The sequence below is a fragment of the Nicotiana tabacum genome, chromosome 18 (assembly GCF_000715075.1).
Source record: "Nicotiana tabacum cultivar K326 chromosome 18, ASM71507v2, whole genome shotgun sequence".
In the NCBI taxonomy this organism is placed as follows: domain Eukaryota; kingdom Viridiplantae; phylum Streptophyta; class Magnoliopsida; order Solanales; family Solanaceae; genus Nicotiana; species Nicotiana tabacum.
In genome coordinates, this window is record NC_134097.1 from 8,019,074 (window position 1) to 8,037,580 (window position 18,507).

Genomic DNA, 18,507 nt, shown 5'->3' on the forward strand with positions numbered 1-18,507 from the left:
TTTTTTTTTTTACTTTTTAAAGTTTGACTATTGATGTTAGTACATTAGCATTCGTAGTCTCTGAAATAAAAAATACATATAATGTCATTAACTTTAATCGGTTGAGAAATCATATTAATCCTATTGTTAGCATTACTCTAGTTCTACTTATATTAATACATATATTTTTATTACATGACATAACATTTTGATTAATGGGACATGAATTCACTATAACTCAAACGAATTGAGCAACAAATACGAGTAGTAATTATTTATTAATGGGTCTTGAACTGCGACCTAAGATATAATAGTCTCAAAAACTAAAAAAAACTTTGAGAAATATGTTTGCTAAAAAGAAACTCCCTCCGTCCCATTTTAATATTTATTTAGCTCAAAAAAATTATCCCAAAATAATTTATCACTTAAGGAACTCAAGATTAAGTTGTTAGTTGTTTTCAACTATACCCTTAATTGCCTTGTATTTGTTTTTTTAATGGGCGTGAAAAATGCTAAAGTGAATTAAAATAGGGCGAAAGGAGTAGTTGATTTCTTTCACTGTCTAAATATTGGTGAGAAAAATTACTGGATACGAACAAGAAGGAGTATTAAATATCTTTCTTAAGTGATATATAATATTAACAACAACAACAAACCTTGCGAAATCTCACAAGTGGGATATGAAAAAAAGTAGTGTCTACGTAGACCTTACCCTCACCCTGAGAAGGTAGAGAGACTATTTTCGATAGACTCTCGATTCAAGAAAAGACGAAAGTGATGTTTAAAAAAAAATAATATGAACATAAGGATTAAGGGAGTACTATTTGCTAAAGAAAAGGGGGCAAAAGTGCATAATTTAGGAAAATAGGATACCTAAACTGATAACCAAGTTAAAGATAGAGCTATAAGTTTTGTGGGGGTGGGGGCAGTAAGTGCAACTCATACTCGGATTTACCACAGTAAATCTAACGATCTACTTACAAATTACAATAATCCATTTACTTCATTAAATTCTCATCTTTCTTTTACCATAGATGACGGCAGTCATTCAGATCCAATTTGAACCGTTGATCACACGACAAACGCGTCTAATCCAACGGTCAAAATTTCATCGCCAGTAATTCCTTAATCAAATTACATTTCCCAGTCTTAACCATTAGCTTCGTGTCTCGTTCTTCTCGTGTGTGTTAATATATTTCCCCAAAGCTCCAAACAACTCTGTGTGTGTGTGAATATAGAGAGAAGCTTCTAGAGAGAGAAAGAGGTGGAGTTTATACTCTACGCTTTCGGATTCACTGTGTGTGTGTGTGTGGGGGGATCTAGATCTCGGTGAAAGAAAGCTATGGAGGTCGCGAGGCCTCAGTTGATTCACCGATGGATCTCGGTTTTGGTGCTGATATGTCTCTTTTCCTATGAAGCTCACTGTTTTTACCTCCCTGGTGTTGCTCCTCAGGATTTCCAGAAGGTGAATTTTCAGCTCTGTTCTCTCCAAATGTGTGTGTGTGTGTGTGTGTTTTGTGTATGCGATTTGTTGGAATTACATGATTCTGTAGTGAAAATCCCAGGTTAGAGGTAGCACGATAGACAGAATGATTTTCATTGTTGAATCTGGATGCTAATTTTTGTGCTATTCAGTGAACACATGTATAGCGGTTACTTGTAAATCGGATAATTTTAATAGGAATAGGTTATTAATTGAGATGGTTTTTTGGATGAATTGCTATTGTTTGTACATGTGCTAATTAATGTTTGGGGTTTTGATTTGGATAATTGGCGGCTTCTGTGTTGGATCTAGTATACATTAGCGATTTTGATGATAAATCTATTAAATTTTCTGCTAGATCTATGCAAGCATCAAACTGATTTTAATAGTTTTGGTCGTTTAGGGACTGTACATTCTACTGTTTCCTCTATTAGATTCAATGGATTTGTCGTGGGTTGAATCTAACTTCCCTTCATACAGGAGGAACATATAGCTCCGGACGTAAGATTGTAGTTATAGTTGTAACTGAGTGAGATCAACATTCTGTTCCGGAAAATAGTATACAAAACTATGTCTGCATGTGGACCTATGGTTTTAATACAGTGCGATTGGTGTTCCATGTATTTTAGCTTTGCCTTGCATTCGGCTGATTACCACTATTTGCTTTTCATTGTGTGTATTTGTTTTACTCCTAGCCTTTGATTGATATAAGATATCAAGTGTTTTGCTGTGTCCATAGAGGATTAAGAAATTCTTGAATATTTCAACTGAATAAAAGATAACACAAATTTCATAGTCATAGTTGAATATTGGAATAAAGTGGGTTCAAATTGAGCTAAATGGATTCTGAGGATTCATATAGCTACCTCAGCTAGCTTGGAATTGGGGTGTATAAGCAGTTGTCCTTTCTTGAGAGTTCTAGTTGTGGGCGCAGATATCTAGTTAGCATGCTTTGCTGTTGGAATATGTCAAGTGGTCCGCAGATTATCAAAGACAGATCTTCACACAGTAGTGCAAAATATGCCTCTGATAGATTGATATTATGAAAAAAGGAAGTTTTTTTATAGTTCGTATTGTTGGTAGGAGCAATTTCAGAGCGAGACATTTTGGAGGACAGTATTCAGTATAATGCTATATTTGTATGAAATATATCTTGTGATTGTCCAAAGAAATCTGGTACAAGTTTCCTGAAGTTAAACAATGATTCTATCAACTTTTAAGAAGCTCCTTGGCACGCTAAATTTTCTACTTCAATCTGGCCAAAAATGTTATTTTGTCTGAATCGACTTCTTGTAAGATGATTTTTCACTTTTCTCTTTTTTGGGGCAGGGTGACCCTCTGATGGTGAAAGTGAACAAGTTGACCTCTACAAAAACGCAGCTTCCTTATTCCTATTATTCCCTTCCTTACTGCAAGCCGGAACAAATTGTTGACAGTGCAGAGAATCTTGGTGAAGTTCTTCGTGGTGATCGTATTGAGAATTCCCCTTATGAGGTTAGTTTCTTTTCTCAGATATGTTTCTTTTTCGGTTTTTCCTGCTTTTCTCTGTTCCTTTCCTTTTTTTTCGGGGGTGGGGGTGGGGGGTGGAGGTGTGCGCTGGGTTGCTAGTGTTCGTTGTCTTACCCTTGGAATAAGGGGAAGTTGATTGACTGGGCAATCTGTTATGCAGTTCCATATGAGAGAACCACAGATGTGCAATGTTGTATGCCGCACTGTTCTTAATGCAAAAACAGCAAAAGAGTTGAAAGAGAAGATTGAAGATGAATATCGGGTCAACATGTGAGAATTTACATTAAATTTGTTTCCTCTTTTCTGGTTGTATAGTACTTCATCTAACATGAGATGTGACGTTTTAACAGGATTTTGGATAATCTTCCTCTTGTTATGCCCATAAAAAGGCCTGACCTGGACACTACAGTCTATCAGCATGGTTTTCATGTTGGTCTAAAGGGACAATATGCTGGAGTATGTATCAGATTATTTCAATTTTTGCTTTGGTGATTTTGGTTTGTAAATACTCTGGAGGCATTGTGAACTTATTTCCTCTGCATTTTTTCTGTTCTTTAGAGCAAGGAGGAGAAGCATTTTATCCATAATCATCTGACATTCACTGTCAAGTTTCACAAGGATCCACAAACTGATGCTGCGAGAGTTGTAGGATTTGAAGTGAGACCATTCAGGTAATTATGTGTAGTTCATATGTTTTGACTTCAATTATTGTTTCTTTGTTATGAATGTTGAATTGGAAATTGTGTTTTTTTTCCCAGTGTGAAACACGAATACGATGGGGAATGGAATGGCAAAAACCGGTTGACCACTTGTGATCCTCATGCCAAGCGTACTGTTACAAGTTCTGATTCTCCCCAAGAGGTTGAAGATAAGAAGGAAATCATCTTCACATATGATGTTGAATTTGAGGTAAAACACATCTAACCATGGAGATAATGTTATATCTTTTTAAGTGGCGGTGTTTGACTCTACTACGGAAACACCTACTACGGATTAAGTGCCTATTGCTACTAGCCTGACTACCATGGTCAGCCATTATCTTTTATGCTCAAAACTACCTCCCATGTCCTATTAATAGCTTTACCGGTAGTACTACTTATTTTCTACTTCCTATATTTTAGCCATTGTCACCTATTATTTAATGTTGAATTTCTCATGAAACTTTCTCAGGACAATATCTTACACTTTTTAACAATTTGTATTTAACATAAACAATAAAATAAAGTTCTTTACAACATAAAAATACACATGCAAGTGAGCTGGTTGTGATGAATCTGTAATTCTTGTATCCAACTCTCAGGAAAGTGATATCAAGTGGGCATCAAGATGGGATACATATCTTTTAATGGCCGATGATCAGATCCACTGGTTTTCAATTGTTAACTCATTGATGATTGTTCTTTTCCTCTCGGGCATGGTAGCAATGATTATGTTGCGGACCCTCTACCGTGACATCTCCAAGTACAATCAGTTAGAGACCCAAGAAGAGGCTCAAGAAGAAACAGGATGGAAATTGGTCCATGGGGATGTTTTTAGGCCTCCAATTAACTCTGATCTGTTGTGTGTTTATGTTGGGACTGGTGTTCAGTTCTTTGGAATGACTGTAGTTACAATGACATTCGCTGTCCTCGGATTCTTATCCCCTTCAAATCGGGGAGGGTTGATGACAGCAATGTTGCTTCTCTGGGCATTCATGGGTGTTTTTGCTGGCTATGCCTCAGCCCGCCTTTACAAGATGTACAAAGGAACTGAGTGGAAGAAAATTACTCTTAAGACAGCACTCATGTTCCCCGGCATTGTTTTTGTTCTTTTCTTTGTGTTGAATGCTCTAATTTGGGGAGAGAAATCATCTGGGGCAGTGCCATTTGGAACCATGTTTGCATTGGTATTCTTGTGGTTTGGCATCGCAGTGCCACTCGTTTTTGTTGGTAGTTATGTAGGTTTTAAGAAGCCAGCTATTGAGGATCCGGTGAAGACAAATAAGATCCCTCGACAGATACCAGAGCAAGCCTGGTACATGAATCCAGTTTTCTCTATCCTTATTGGTGGCATACTTCCATTTGGAGCTGTATTCATCGAGCTATTCTTCATCCTCACCTCAATCTGGTTGCAGCAGTTCTATTACATATTTGGTTTCCTCTTCATTGTGCTCGTCATTCTTATCATCACCTGTGCCGAGATCACCATTGTGCTCTGCTATTTCCAGCTATGCAGCGAGGACTACCTTTGGTGGTGGAGATCATACCTCACTTCAGGGTCATCGGCTCTCTACCTATTCCTTTATGCAGCATTCTATTTCTTCACGAAGCTCGAGATCACAAAGCCCGTATCTGGTATGCTGTACTTCGGCTACATGTTGATTGCATCATATGCTTTCTTTGTCTTGACTGGCACAATTGGGTTCTACGCATGCTTCTGGTTCACGAGGCTCATCTACTCATCAGTGAAGATTGACTAAAGTGTCGTATTGCAGTTCCTCGATAGAGCATATATCACACTGTGGACCAAATTGTTTGTTGCTTCCAGGTTTTGATAGGTATAAAGTTGCTTCTTGTAACCTACCCAACACATGTTTCCTTGAATCTATTTGTTCTTTAGTCTTTTCTGTAATTTTAAGAGGATTTTAGGACAATTCGATCCTCAATTTACGGCATGTTTTAGTTGACAATATGATTCTTGTACCAAAAGATTGAAAAGGATGTCCTATTTGTTAATTAGTCAGCTAATCCTCTTATTTACTCAAACATTTATAGATGGAAGTTTTGTTAATGAAGGTGTTTGTTGTTTTCACGAATTTTATATGCTGTTAGCTCCAACCACCAAATATCATTGATACAATGTGTTTTGGTAGGAAGGAAAAACCTAAGAGTTATATAGATTTAAAATGCTATACATGCTGCAGTTTGAAAATGTTCAACTGCAGTTTTCTCCATGCACATAACGCTATTTGGTAATAAAATTCCTTTATTTACCCAAAAAAAGAAATGAATGTTGAACTTTCGAGTGGAGGTCCCGTGCTTCTATTATGGCAGAACTGCGGTCTAATCTGTTATAGCAGAACTGCGGGTCAGATGCACTGGAGTGCATCACGACCAACAGGCTAAGAATGCCCTACCAAATCAGTGGAACATTGTTCACCGGGATAGAAAGCTAGCACTAACCCTCTATAAAACGGGATTAGCATTCAATCTTAGTTGGTTCCACCTCTTTACAAGGTGGCAACCCAATTGGCTATATACCCCCAATCAAATTTACTCATAGCCCTGGGTCCTTTCTATAAATATAGATGCTGACCATGGGAGCACTGGGGTAAAGTTCAATCAGGACTTTATAGAATCTTATAAGGGGGAGGGGGATGGGAAGGGGTCAAAAGTTCATATCAGGACATTATGTAAATTTTCATAAATAACCATTCGAATTCATAGGAGGTCCAAGTAGGTTTACACCCATGTAAAAATAGCCAAATTTTAATAAATTTTCACAACTACTAATGTTTCCAAATAGTTAAAACACCCAAAATCTTATCCACAGTTGAGCTATAATACCTAAAGAGTCGAAATAGGGACATATACTAAACATATTTAATTAATTACAGAAATATCGTTGCAGTAACTCTCTAAACATAAATTATACATGGAAGCCTTCTAAAAAACTCACAAGACCAGTAAACAAGTCAAACGAAAAATCAAAATGAGCAGATATTCAAACAAAATCAATCTGCATCTGCACTAAAATCTGGCTCTGGAGGCTTCTGCAGCTTCACCAACTCCCTAGCACTCTTGAGATTTCGATTCCTATGAACACCTCGGAGAGCATTTGCTGCAAATCTCGATGCCAAGAACGTTGCTCGGATACTGTAAGTGGCGCCACCAGAATTGCCACTAGCTGCAGCCAATGCCTCGGCTTCTTCTTCTTCCTTCCGTTGGAGTTCCATAAGTTTCCTCTTGGTGTACCGCCTCCATGCTGCTTGGATGAAAATAGCAGCCCAAGTCCTCCATTGCTGTGAGTAGAATCGGAATGTGTGCTGAACCTGTCTACTGTGAAGCCTTCTGAACTGACTGGCAACGAATTTCAACTCGTCTGCTGTTAGAGCGAAAGCCTCCACTTCCGTCAGAGCTTTCACTGTACGAGTTGAAGATGGGAGATTAGAACCGGATTTTGGGTCTAGCGCCCATGTTAGAAGTTCCTCTCCACAAAAGTCGCCTTCTTTTAATAAACTGCGGTTGAAGAAACCACTTCTCCCACCGTCAGTTGTGACACTCTCAAGCCGACCTCGTATGATGAAGAGCATCTCATCCACTGGATCTCCTTCTCGAACAATGTAAGTATTCTCGATATACAAACAGGGTTTTAGACGCTCACAAATAGCATCGAGCAATCTTTCATCCATATTCTCAAATAGAGGTACCTGAAATCAGTGACATAGATTATTAGTAAAATGCGTATAAAACGACTAACAGAAGCACGAAAGTATATAAGCTAGTTGGTTACCCTCTTCACTAGAGCCAGACAAAGATGACGCTTGATATCCCTCCTAAGATCCTTGGGCAAACTCTGGACTATATTCTCTTCATCCACTCCTCGTGTTTCCTGCCACTTGTACTGATCATAGCGCCTAACCCGTTCTCGGAGATCTTGTGGGAGCAAGCGATGATGCATCCACTGTTCTGAGTCACGCCTTTTAACCCTCATCTCCTCGAGTCGAATAGTAAGAGATTGTAGATATGTCTGTGACCGCAAAGCACCAAAGTCTCAGCACAAATTTCTCATAGATATATAAATGCCATTATCAAAAGCACTCCTAGAAATGTGAATGCCATAGTATTGATATCTAGCAAATACGGTAATAACCATGAAAGTCTACATCACATTTTAGCTTTTCATACAATTCCGAGTTTGATAAACAAAAAGAGTCATCATATTTAATTGTTTCTCTTCATTTGTCAAGTGATTGTAAAAACTTTTTCTGATAAAACCGGCAGTCAGGAAGCTACATTTTTTATTCAGTCCATCATCACCTGCATGTTACCGATTAATAATGCAAAGAGAATGAGCCCAAGTATCGCCAATGCAATAGAGAAAAGAGACTCCCCAGGATATGTGCTAGTTTGAAGTCCCTGTCCAAGGGTACTGCACGAGCAGAAAAGAACAAAAGAAACAAAAAAGAGATTATCATTAATACAAGTTTACCACAAATCAATTGTGAATCAATTTATACAGCATTCAAAATATCAAGCAACATATTTATTAATCAAAAAAGTAAAATATTTTGCAAGAATTTATGCAGTAGATTATGTAATGCTGGCAGCAGGGCTATCAAGCAAAAATAATGCATTGCAGCAGTGCACCAAAGGATCATCAATAGTTATTACTTTATAAATTCAGGGTACTTAAATCCAACTTTTCAATCTACTACGCCCTTCGTTTCAATTTATATGAACCTTTTCGGAGTACGAGGGCCAAACTAACTAATTTTCGGTGTGAATATGGATATAGAATTTTTGAAACTTTTTAAAATAAGATTTACATATTTAGAAACTACATAAAAAGTAGTATAAGTCACAATAGTTAACAACCCAAAATATTTAAAAAGTATTTGCAAAAAATGTGGTTAACGAAAATCTTGTTTGACTCCACAAATAGTAATAGGTTCACATAAATTGAAATCGAGGGCAGTCCCACGCGACCTTATCACATCACCTGGGGTCTAGCAGAAAGTTTGTTTCCTCCTTATAATAGTAATAGGTTCACATAAATTAAAATCGAGGGCAGTCCCACGCGATCTTATCACATCACCTGGGGTCTAGCAGAAACTTTGTTTCCTCTTCAGCTCTATGTGTAAGGAACGATGAATAAAAGGAGACTACCGTATTAATGGTCAAATGTTAACTAGTAAATAGACTACATGAACCAAATGAAGCACAATACTGGAAAAACTCAAACTAGATGCTTGTCCTCTGCGTCTATAACTTCCAGACAACGATATATTTTTCTCAGATTTAACTCTAGACTTGCCAAAGAAAGGACTCTTCACCTACCTCCACAAGTTATTGTTATTAAGGAAATGATTAAGTGCTATGGAGACCTATGCAACAGAAAAATATCTAAGAAAGTATACGCAAATTCTATCAGACAGTCGTTAGACGTTATATTATATGGACGTAAATAACGAGCATCTAATACCCACCCAATATACTCACAAGATGAGTGTCATACAAAAGAAGTGCTAAGAGAATGTGCCTTAACACAGAGTTGAACAAGATTAGAATTTAGAAATGATCAGATTATACAGAGGCACGCAAATAGCAAACGCACAGATTTAAAAAAAAAAGAAAAAAAAAGGACGAGACTGTCTGATTTCCTGAGATGGTTGGATCATATCCTATACAAACCTCGAAATGCACCGAGCCCATAGGTTATTATGAAGGTGCTAAACGGGGCGAGCTAGACTTAAAATCGCATGGAGGATAGTTGTCTCAAGGGACCTTGAATCTTCTGGAATAATACGGACTTAGCTAAGAACACAACACAACGGAAACAAAGGATCCACATAGGCAATACCAACAAAAAGATGTCTTATTTGTTCTTACACGTGCATGATGTCCAGTGCTTGCCAAGAGTCTTTGACTCGTTAGAGACATGTATATTTGTAGATTGATAAGTGTGAAATAAGACCTATGTTGCGCGGACCCTCCAAAATGGCGCCGCACCTGTGTCGGATCCTCCAAAAGTGCACTATTTTTGAAGGATCCGACACGCACTCACTGACATTTTCAGAGAGTCCGATCAACATAGAATTAGACAATTTCTACCTTTAGAAAATCCCTAATTTGCTTCAAAATAAATATTTAGCTAATACAGCGTAATGAATATACATGGGATTCATATAGCCAATTTCAACTAATTTGGGATTGGGTTTTTGTTAATTGATTTTGTGCAATAGTCAACTTTACTATAGTTGGGAAAAGTTAAAAGGCATCAACGCTTGACACATACATACGCGTTTGAACATGAAAGGTATTACACCCCCTCAGTTTCATATGTCTTAGTTTGACCAGACACGAAGTTTAAGAATATAAAGAAGACGTTTGAATCACGTGGTGTTAAACTAAAGGTGTCTTGTAATATTAAACACGTCATATCATTCCTATAAGCGAGTATCGTTAAGGGTAATATGAAAATCTTGGAATTAAAAAGTTACCAAATATAGAAAGGTGGCATTCTTCAAGGTCTACTGCTTTTCTCCATCAGTCACATTCAACATGTTCCCCAAAAACGTTTCCGAGGATTGCAGTCCACAGCGACTGTTTCTTTTCATTCTCTACGCCCCCCTGGTGTAAATAAGTAGACCTACTGTTTCTTTTCTTAATCAAAAATTTCCGACGTGTTCCCATGATAAATATTTTGAAGAACTTGAGTCTTCACAAGAGAAATGCTAAGAATTTTCTTGAAGAAATTCATGTCTTTGGATTAACGTTAAAATGTTAGTGTACATTCTGCTACAGAAGTCAAGACAAACCAAGTTCTTCGATCCGCAAATTCCGGTTCTGCTTCACAGAATTCTCTTCTCCAAGTTTATAACTAATTACAGATAGTTGCACATTTTAATGCAATGTATTTTTTGTCGAGGTTTCGCTACTGTGGTCAGGGGACATGAATCAAACTTCATATGCACGTCATTCTCACTAGTGAATTTATACTCTCTACAAAAATTGAAATGTTAACCACGGAAATAAGAAACTGAAACAATAGACCAATCAAGAGGAACATAATATCAGCTAAGCATTAAAATAAACTCACCTCAAATTCTGCAGCCCCCACCATAGACAATAACAATATTTAGACACGAATTTCATGGAGTAAATAATGCCAGATGACAAAGCCTGATCAAAGATCCCAAAATCAAACGGTGAGTCGTCACTATTTGCGGGGCAAGCATCATTCAAAACTTTTGTCACTTATGCTGCTCCAACTATTATAACCCGTCATGTACTGATTGCCACAATACAAGAAATCAGTGTTGCATGTTGCATTGTGTGTACAAGCTTGCTGCCAGCATGTGTCATAGCGCTCCACAGATAGCAAGTACCAAAATGACCCAACTATCTGCAATGAAATACATACAAAAGAGAAGTAAAAGATATGCCTACTAAAGCAGAAAGAAGATCATGATCATACATTTGAACCTAAAATTCCAACCTTTGTCATCTTCCTAGAGTAGTAAAAATAAGTTGTGAGAGTCAACAAAGATGAGCAGATAATTGGACGATATTCACATGATCCATGCAATTAACACATGTGTATTCATTAGGCCCATAGGTCTAAAGAAGCCATTAGGACATGACCGTAACACATTCTAAACTTTCAACTTACAATAATCAGACCTACACACACTGTGCAAAGGTATTTCACAAGCGAACCATCCCAAAATTCCAACTCAAGAATCATCTTAAAAAGCAGATATAAATGTAACAAGTGAACCATCGATCTTTCAGGAAACGCAAAAGTGAACTGTCACCAGCAATTGAACTGGAAATACAGAGGAAACATAATGCAAGAAGTGGCAAACAAACCAATAAACAAATAAAACTTACAGAAAGATTTATGTGAGCAAAGGATCATAGAGAGTAAAAACAAATTGCTTGCACGCCATGATATCTAACATTTCAACATTTTGACGAATAGCTTACATGACTAGCAAGCATGTACAACAGCAAATAGGACGCAGCACCAGCCCATGCGGTTTCAGCAAAGACACCAGTAGTTCTTTTCAGTTCCGAAGTTAAGGGTATAACTCTGACAAATCTGGGGATGTACTGAAGCAAAATGATGTAAAGCAAAGCTTGCTTCGTAGCTAGGACATCAGAACCTGTTGAGCTTTGCAGGAATCTCCACACCACAATCTGCATAGATGCATAAAAAGAAAGTAAAGAGAATGAGAATTACACTCATCAAATGATAAGCAAGAGAATGTTAAGCAAGAGAAATAAAGGGATAATTACAATTTTGGGCCGCCCAAAAAACAAAATAGCCGGGAAATGTATATGTTTTGTATATTAAGTATAAATATACATATAATATACATAAATGTACATATAATAAACATTATAGAAGGGAATCACAGCAAAGCATTTCTTTTAACCTGAGGCAAGGGAATCACAGCAAGAAAATCGATGATAAAATAGAACCGCAAGTATCTTTTAGCAATCTGTCCAGGATCTATCACAAGTTCGCCCCGTCCAAAAACTCGAGATGATGGTGCAATATAAGCCGTGCGAAACTGAAGAGTCATGTGAATAAGATAGAAAGCATCAATCACTGTACGTAGGGTAGTGGCTATGACAGTGAGCTTCCTGTCAATCTGAAGGCAATTTGACTTATTATCAAAAACTGGAAGGTAGAAAAACAGTGGATCCACCGACACGGCTAGAATACATGACACAACAAACAACTTATTCCATAAGAGAAGGAATTTATCTTGAGGGTCAAAAATCTTCTTCTCTGAAACTTTCAGATCTTCAGGAAATACAGCCCGAGATACACCAAAGCCGAGTATTGATTTAAGTCCTTCAGATCCTTTTTTCATTCCTCTCTTAAAAGACCTTGACGGACTGTTAGCCGCATGGCCCGAACGTTTTAGACCGTCGATGTTAAAGCCGCATTTATTTGTTGTTAGTGACGCGGAAGGAGAGGATAGTCTGGAATCCAAGTCATCCAACCTAAACCAAAATGTGCAGAAGCAATATTAGATGCCAAAAAGAAGCTAAGATAATCAGGGAAGAACAATCAATAGTGAACAAACTGCAATAATGGCGCTTTTAATGTTAAATCTCCTCGTTCTCAGACTTAAATTGCCGTACTTCAAAAATATCATATCTGCTTCATCCAACTACTAGGCCTGAGAATCCTTCAAATGTCAAATATAACAGTAAAAGCCTAGACACAATCACATAAGCGAATGAAGGTATTACTTTATCCATATAAAAAAAAACTAATTCATCCTATCACCCTGATCTTTTGAAGCGTTCATAGCACACTAATGTGAGACATTGTCATATAATAAAGAGCTAATCTCCTTTATCCAACAATCAAAAGATGAAACAAAAACCTAACTGCTTTTTAAAGTATTATACATAATAAACTGAAATAAAAAAACAAATTCAATAGTATTATACCTTTTTTTATAAGAAAAATGTTTTAGTTTATGCCTAACTTAACCTCAGAATACTAGGTAAGAGTTAATCAAGTAAACGAAAAGATACTTAACCTCAGAAGATGAGATAAAGGAAAATAAAGAGAATAGATTCGACTACCTTACGAACTTCTCCCGCTGTCCCCCCAAATATTGGGACTTGGAACCGCAGTCGAACATTTTGTACAGACACACATATACAGCCACTGCAGCAGAACATAAAATTTCAAGTTAATCATAGTGTAGAGAATAAGCTAGAGAGGGGAGTAGAAGTTTGAAGATCTTTGAGAGCAATGTTAATTTGTGCTTGTTTAATAATACCATACATTATAGCTTTCTTTGCAATGATCTTAATCCCGATGATTAGGGGGATTCTAATCCCATAGATAATGTGATACCAATTCTGCTTCTGCGAGTAATGGAATATTTATTTCTAATCCCTCTACAAGGTAACAATAATAACATAATTAGAATCACTCGATAAGTACTCAGAACCTTGTGAGTGTTCGCCTCTTTTTGCGACAAAGTCCAAAACATTGAAACGACTGCTGGCAAGATGTCTTGCGTCTTATATTATTATTCAATTCCAACAAAACACACAAGGAGATGAAAATGCACTCAGAAATATTTTATATGGAAGTTTGAAAAAGAACATAACAAGTTAACGCAAGGACTATTTCTATTTTGTTTTGCCAAAAAAAATGAGAACAACCAAGTTTGAACAGATTTAGAAGAATGAATGGACCAATGGTATTATTCTCCTTCTTCAATAAAAAATGAGTTGGTGCCTGGCCCCATTATTTTCGACTCTCAGTTCCCTCTTCAGCTCTTGATCCACTATCACAATAGGGTAATTTATCTTTCTCTGATTTAGATTTCTTACTAAGCCTTTCATCTCAGAATAAGTAAATATTTCAGAACCCAACCTATTGAAACTGAAGCAAAAGCCTCAAACGGAGATTTATTTGTACCTTACACTTTTTTGTGTCACCTTGACCCACTAATTTACTACTTCACAGTGCAGTTAAGCCGCTAAAAGTTAGACTATTGGCAACTAAACCAATGTAGCTATCTCGAAAAAATGTACAAACTTCAAACCAAAGAAAAAGAAGGTTTGCATTTCACAAACATCAATAGCAACTTCAAAATGCAAGTTTCCAGATACTAACTCAAATACCCTAAATTTGAAGCTTTGATTTCCTACTATTTGGTACTACCATAATAAGCCTAATCAACCCCTCCCCCTTTCCTTTACCCTTTATAATTTTTTCTTATGACGGTGGTGTCCGAGCCAGCTCGTGCGTACCTCAACTATTCCACCTGGTACTTTCTATCTCCTACCCAAGGTCGGCTCTAACAGTGTATGGGGTAAGGCAAGTGCCTTAGGCCCCCAATTTGGGGGGGGGGGCATATTTTAGGAATAATATATATTTTATAGTTTTAGGAATAATATATATTTTATAGGTTTATAGGTTTTATAAAATTATATATAGTACTTTTGTACTTTTCATATAAAAGGAAAGAAAACCTTTTAGATATATTAATAAAGTAAAGATTTGGCTTACTTAAAAAATAGTAGAAATACGTTGGGAAAGTCGTATTGAAAGTATTAAAGCAATAAGATTTCAGGCTCCACAAATAAGAGATGCTTTAATAAAATTAGTAGAAGTTAGTGAGGATCCAAAAACAAAAAGTGAAGCAAGTTGTTTAGCAACATATGAGCTTGAAAATTTTGAGTTTTTATTGGGCATAACTATTTGGTATGATGTATTATTTGCTGTTAATTTAGTTACCAAAAGTTTACAATCAAAAGATATGCATATTGATGTTGCCATAGATCAACTAAGAGGTCTATTTCTTTTTCTAAAAAATATAAAGAAAAAGGATTTACAAATGCTATGATTTCAGCTAAGGAAATTGCATTTGAGATGAATATAGAACCTGAATTTCGTAATAAACATGTAATACATAGAAAGTAACAATTTGATGAAAATGTTGATAATGAAATCACAAAGTCTCTTGAAGAATCTTTTAGAGTTGATTACTTCTTATACATAGTAGATGAAGCAATTTTTTCACTTCAAAATAGATTTGAACAGTTTGAAGTATATGAAAATATCTTTGGTTTCCTATTTAGTGGTAAAAAATTGAGATCATTAAATGACGAGAATTTGAAAAAATATTGTTTTAACCTTGAATGTTCCTTAAAACATAACAGTCACTCTGATATTGATGGTTTAGACTTATTTTCAGAATTAAAAGTGTTAAGAGAAATAGTACAAGTAGAAGATAATACTCTAATCGATATACTCAATCAAATAAAAAGACTTGATTCTTTTCCAAATGCTTATATTGCTTATATATTAATGTTAACAGTTCCTATAACAGTTGCTTCAGCAGAAAGAAGTTTTTCAAAATTAAAATTGATAAAATCTTACCTAAGATCAACAATGTCTCAAGAAAGATTAAATGACTTGGCTATATTATCAATTGAAAATGAATTATTAGAAAAAATCGATTATAAAAAAATTATTAACAACTTTGCATCTCAAAAAGCTAGAAGAATAGATTTTAAATAAAAATATATATTATAACGTTCTTATAAATACTTAGGCCCCATATTAAAATTTAGCCTTAGGTCCCACATACGCTTGAGCCGCCCCTGCTCCCACTGGCACATGTACCGGGTAACTCTATCCAAGGCCTAGACATATGGGAAAAATCATGTAGTGTTTTTACCCTCTATAATTATTTTATCTTGAGATGATCCAAATTTGGACAAATTCTAAATCTCAATTTCATTTCAACAAATAACAAAATATCAAAATAATTTCAGTATACTCATGTTGACTGAATTTCAGGTGAAGTCCATATTTCTACAACTAAGTTCCAATCCCATCAACATTGAGTTTTTAATCTTACCCTTTTCATCTATACACAAAATGACATAACCCCTTTTGATTTAACTCATCAAGATTGAGTTTTTAATCTGACCCTTTTGATTTAACCCATCAAGATTGACTTTTTAATAAAACCCTTTTGATTTAATCCATCAAGATTGAATTTTTAGTCTTTATTGACCATTTTCAGATGCAAATTTTGCATTTAAATCAGATAAAACAGTTCAATAAACTGAACAAATTATAGCATAAAGAGCAAAGTAGTTTAAAAAAGAGAAACTGAAATACAAGGTAATTACTAAAATATATGAGTATAGATCAGAAAAAGGGCACTTACAGTTGAAGTCTTGAGAAATTAATTCATGGAGATAGACATGGAAGAAGAAGAAAAAGGAATTGGTGGGGTGGTTGTGTGGGGGTGGTGGGGTTAAGAAGGAGCAGAAGATGAAGTCAAAATAAACATATCCAAAGAATGTACCAAAAGTAAGTAACAGAAAACGCTTGTAATTTACAGAGACAGAAATAAGTTGGTAAATTGACTGCTGCTTCCCCTCCCCCCCGCCCCCCCAAAACACACAAAAAAAAAAGAAGAAAAAACCCCACCCGATTATCTTTTCAGTTTTCTTTTGTTACAATTTTTTCCTTTTTTAATTTCTTAACCAGTATTCGATACTGTACTATTTATTTTGCGGCAAAGGGCCAAATATACCTTATACTTTCGAAAATAGTCTAAGAATACCCATCGTTATACTATTGGGCTATATATACCCTTCCCGTCATACTTTGGAACAAATATACCCTTATTTTGGATGGAGTGCCACGTGTCAGCACCAGATGAAAACGACCCTTTTTTTTTACCCGATCCATTTTAAAAAACCCACCACCCGACCCGTTTTAAAATTCAGTTTTTTTAAAGCATATATTTTGTAAAAACTAAAATTTCTTTTGTAAAAACTGAAGAAAAAAAAAGAATTTGCAAAATATATATTTTTAAGTCTTTTCAGTTTTTTTAAAGTATTTTTTTGTACAAACTGAAAAAAAATATTTTTTTAAAAAAATACTTTAAAAACTGAAAAATATATATTCTGTAAAAACTGAAAAAAAGAAATTTGCAAAATATATATTTTTAAGTCTTTTCAGTTTTTTTAAAGTATTTTTTTTTGTAAAAACTGATTTTTTTAAAAAAAAAACTGAAAAAAAAGACTCTTCTAAAGCAGTGGACTACATATGCATTGGGTTTAAAAAAATAAAAATATTTTGCAAAATCTTTTTTTTTTAATTTTTACAAAACAAATACTTTAAAAAATTGAAAAAACTGAAAAATATATATTTTGCAAATTTCTTTTTTTTAGTTTTTACAGAATATATATTTTTCAGTTTTTAAAGCATTTTTTAAAAAAATATTTTTTTTTCAGTTTTTACAAAAACAAATACTTTAAAAAACTAAAAAAACTGAAAAATATATATTTTGCAAATTCCTTTTTTTCAGTTTTTACAGAATATATATTTTTCAATTTTTAAAGCATTTTTTTAAAAAATATTTTTTTCAGTTTTTACAAAAAAAAATACTTTAAAAAAACTAAAAAAACTTAAAAATATATATTTTGCATTTTTTTCTTCCAGTTTTTACAAAATATATGCTTTAAAAAAACTAAATTTTAAAATGGGTCGGGTGGTGGGTTTTTTAAAATGGATCGGGTAAAAAAAAGAAATGGGTCGTTTTCATCTGGTGCTGACACATAGCACTCCATCCAAAATAAGGGTATATTTGTTTCAAAGTATGACGGAATGGGTATATATAGCCCAATAGTATAACGAGGGTATTCTTAGACCATTTTCGAAAGTACAAGGGTATAGTTGGCCCTTTGCCGTTTATTTTGAGGTCCGATTAATTTGAATTCACGTCAAAAATTTTACTTTGTAAATAATGCACTCTCTACCAAGGGTGATGTTATACTCAAAACTCGAACCTAATTGTATAAAGTGAAATATGATATGACACGTGGTCGTCTAAAAGGAGGACATGTGAAGCCCAAGATGGAGATAGCCGAAGACCGAACACAGTCATTCTGCTTGTCACCGGAAAGAATAACGTTCATAAGGATGTGTTAAATGCTCCGCGCCCGGTAGCATTTAATAGGGAATATTCTGCAGCATTAAGGGCGACGGCCTGTTACAAAGAATTTGGCATTTATGTTCACCGTTACGTCTTCATCAATGACCCTCATATATAATTGACATTAAAGGAGGATACGATCCTAGGTCCTCCTTCCCTAGACATAGCTATATATAGTGAGCTCAGTTATCATTGTAAGGGACAGGAATTTTCTGGCGAAACATATACTACATTCTATACAAAGCTCAATACAATCTTACTTACTTTTTGATCTCATCATTGTTGTGCCCAGAAACCGTATTTACGGGATTATCATCTTTGTTATTTC

The 18,507-nt window shown here is 35.4% G+C and overlaps 2 protein-coding genes across 2 annotated transcripts; one reads left to right on the forward strand and one right to left on the reverse strand.

The window, feature by feature from the left end:
• Nucleotides 1–1,133: 1,133 nt before the first annotated feature.
• LOC107813894 (transmembrane 9 superfamily member 9-like) lies at nt 1,134–5,765 on the forward strand. The gene is made up of 7 exons (XM_016639213.2): nt 1,134–1,444; nt 2,792–2,956; nt 3,132–3,241; nt 3,322–3,427; nt 3,530–3,642; nt 3,730–3,880; nt 4,272–5,765. Exons 1-7 carry the CDS (start codon nt 1,322–1,324, stop codon nt 5,427–5,429), a joined length of 1,926 nt encoding a protein of 641 aa, XP_016494699.1. The 5' UTR covers nt 1,134–1,321; the 3' UTR covers nt 5,430–5,765.
• Nucleotides 5,766–6,395: 630 nt separating this feature from the next.
• On the reverse strand, nt 6,396–16,560 carry LOC107813903 (putative cyclic nucleotide-gated ion channel 5). The gene is given in 9 exon segments (XM_016639221.2): nt 6,396–7,379; nt 7,463–7,699; nt 7,990–8,101; nt 10,772–10,923; nt 10,925–11,077; nt 11,662–11,874; nt 12,114–12,690; nt 13,285–13,369; nt 16,401–16,560. Coding segments are annotated over 8 exon segments (2,199 nt in total). The 5' UTR covers nt 13,344–13,369; nt 16,401–16,560; the 3' UTR covers nt 6,396–6,683.
• Nucleotides 16,561–18,507: the final 1,947 nt, after the last annotated feature.

Excerpts from the sequence above, each read along its gene's own strand:
- LOC107813894 (XM_016639213.2), top strand. The coding sequence starts at position 1,322 with ATGGAGGTCGCGAGGCCTCAGTTGATTCACCGATGGATCTCGGTTTTG. Across the intron at positions 3,242-3,321 it reads GATGAATATCGGGTCAACAT|GATTTTGGATAATCTTCCTC; the intron begins GTGAGAATTTAC and ends ACGTTTTAACAG. Across the intron at positions 3,881-4,271 it reads CATATGATGTTGAATTTGAG|GAAAGTGATATCAAGTGGGC; the intron begins GTAAAACACATC and ends TCCAACTCTCAG.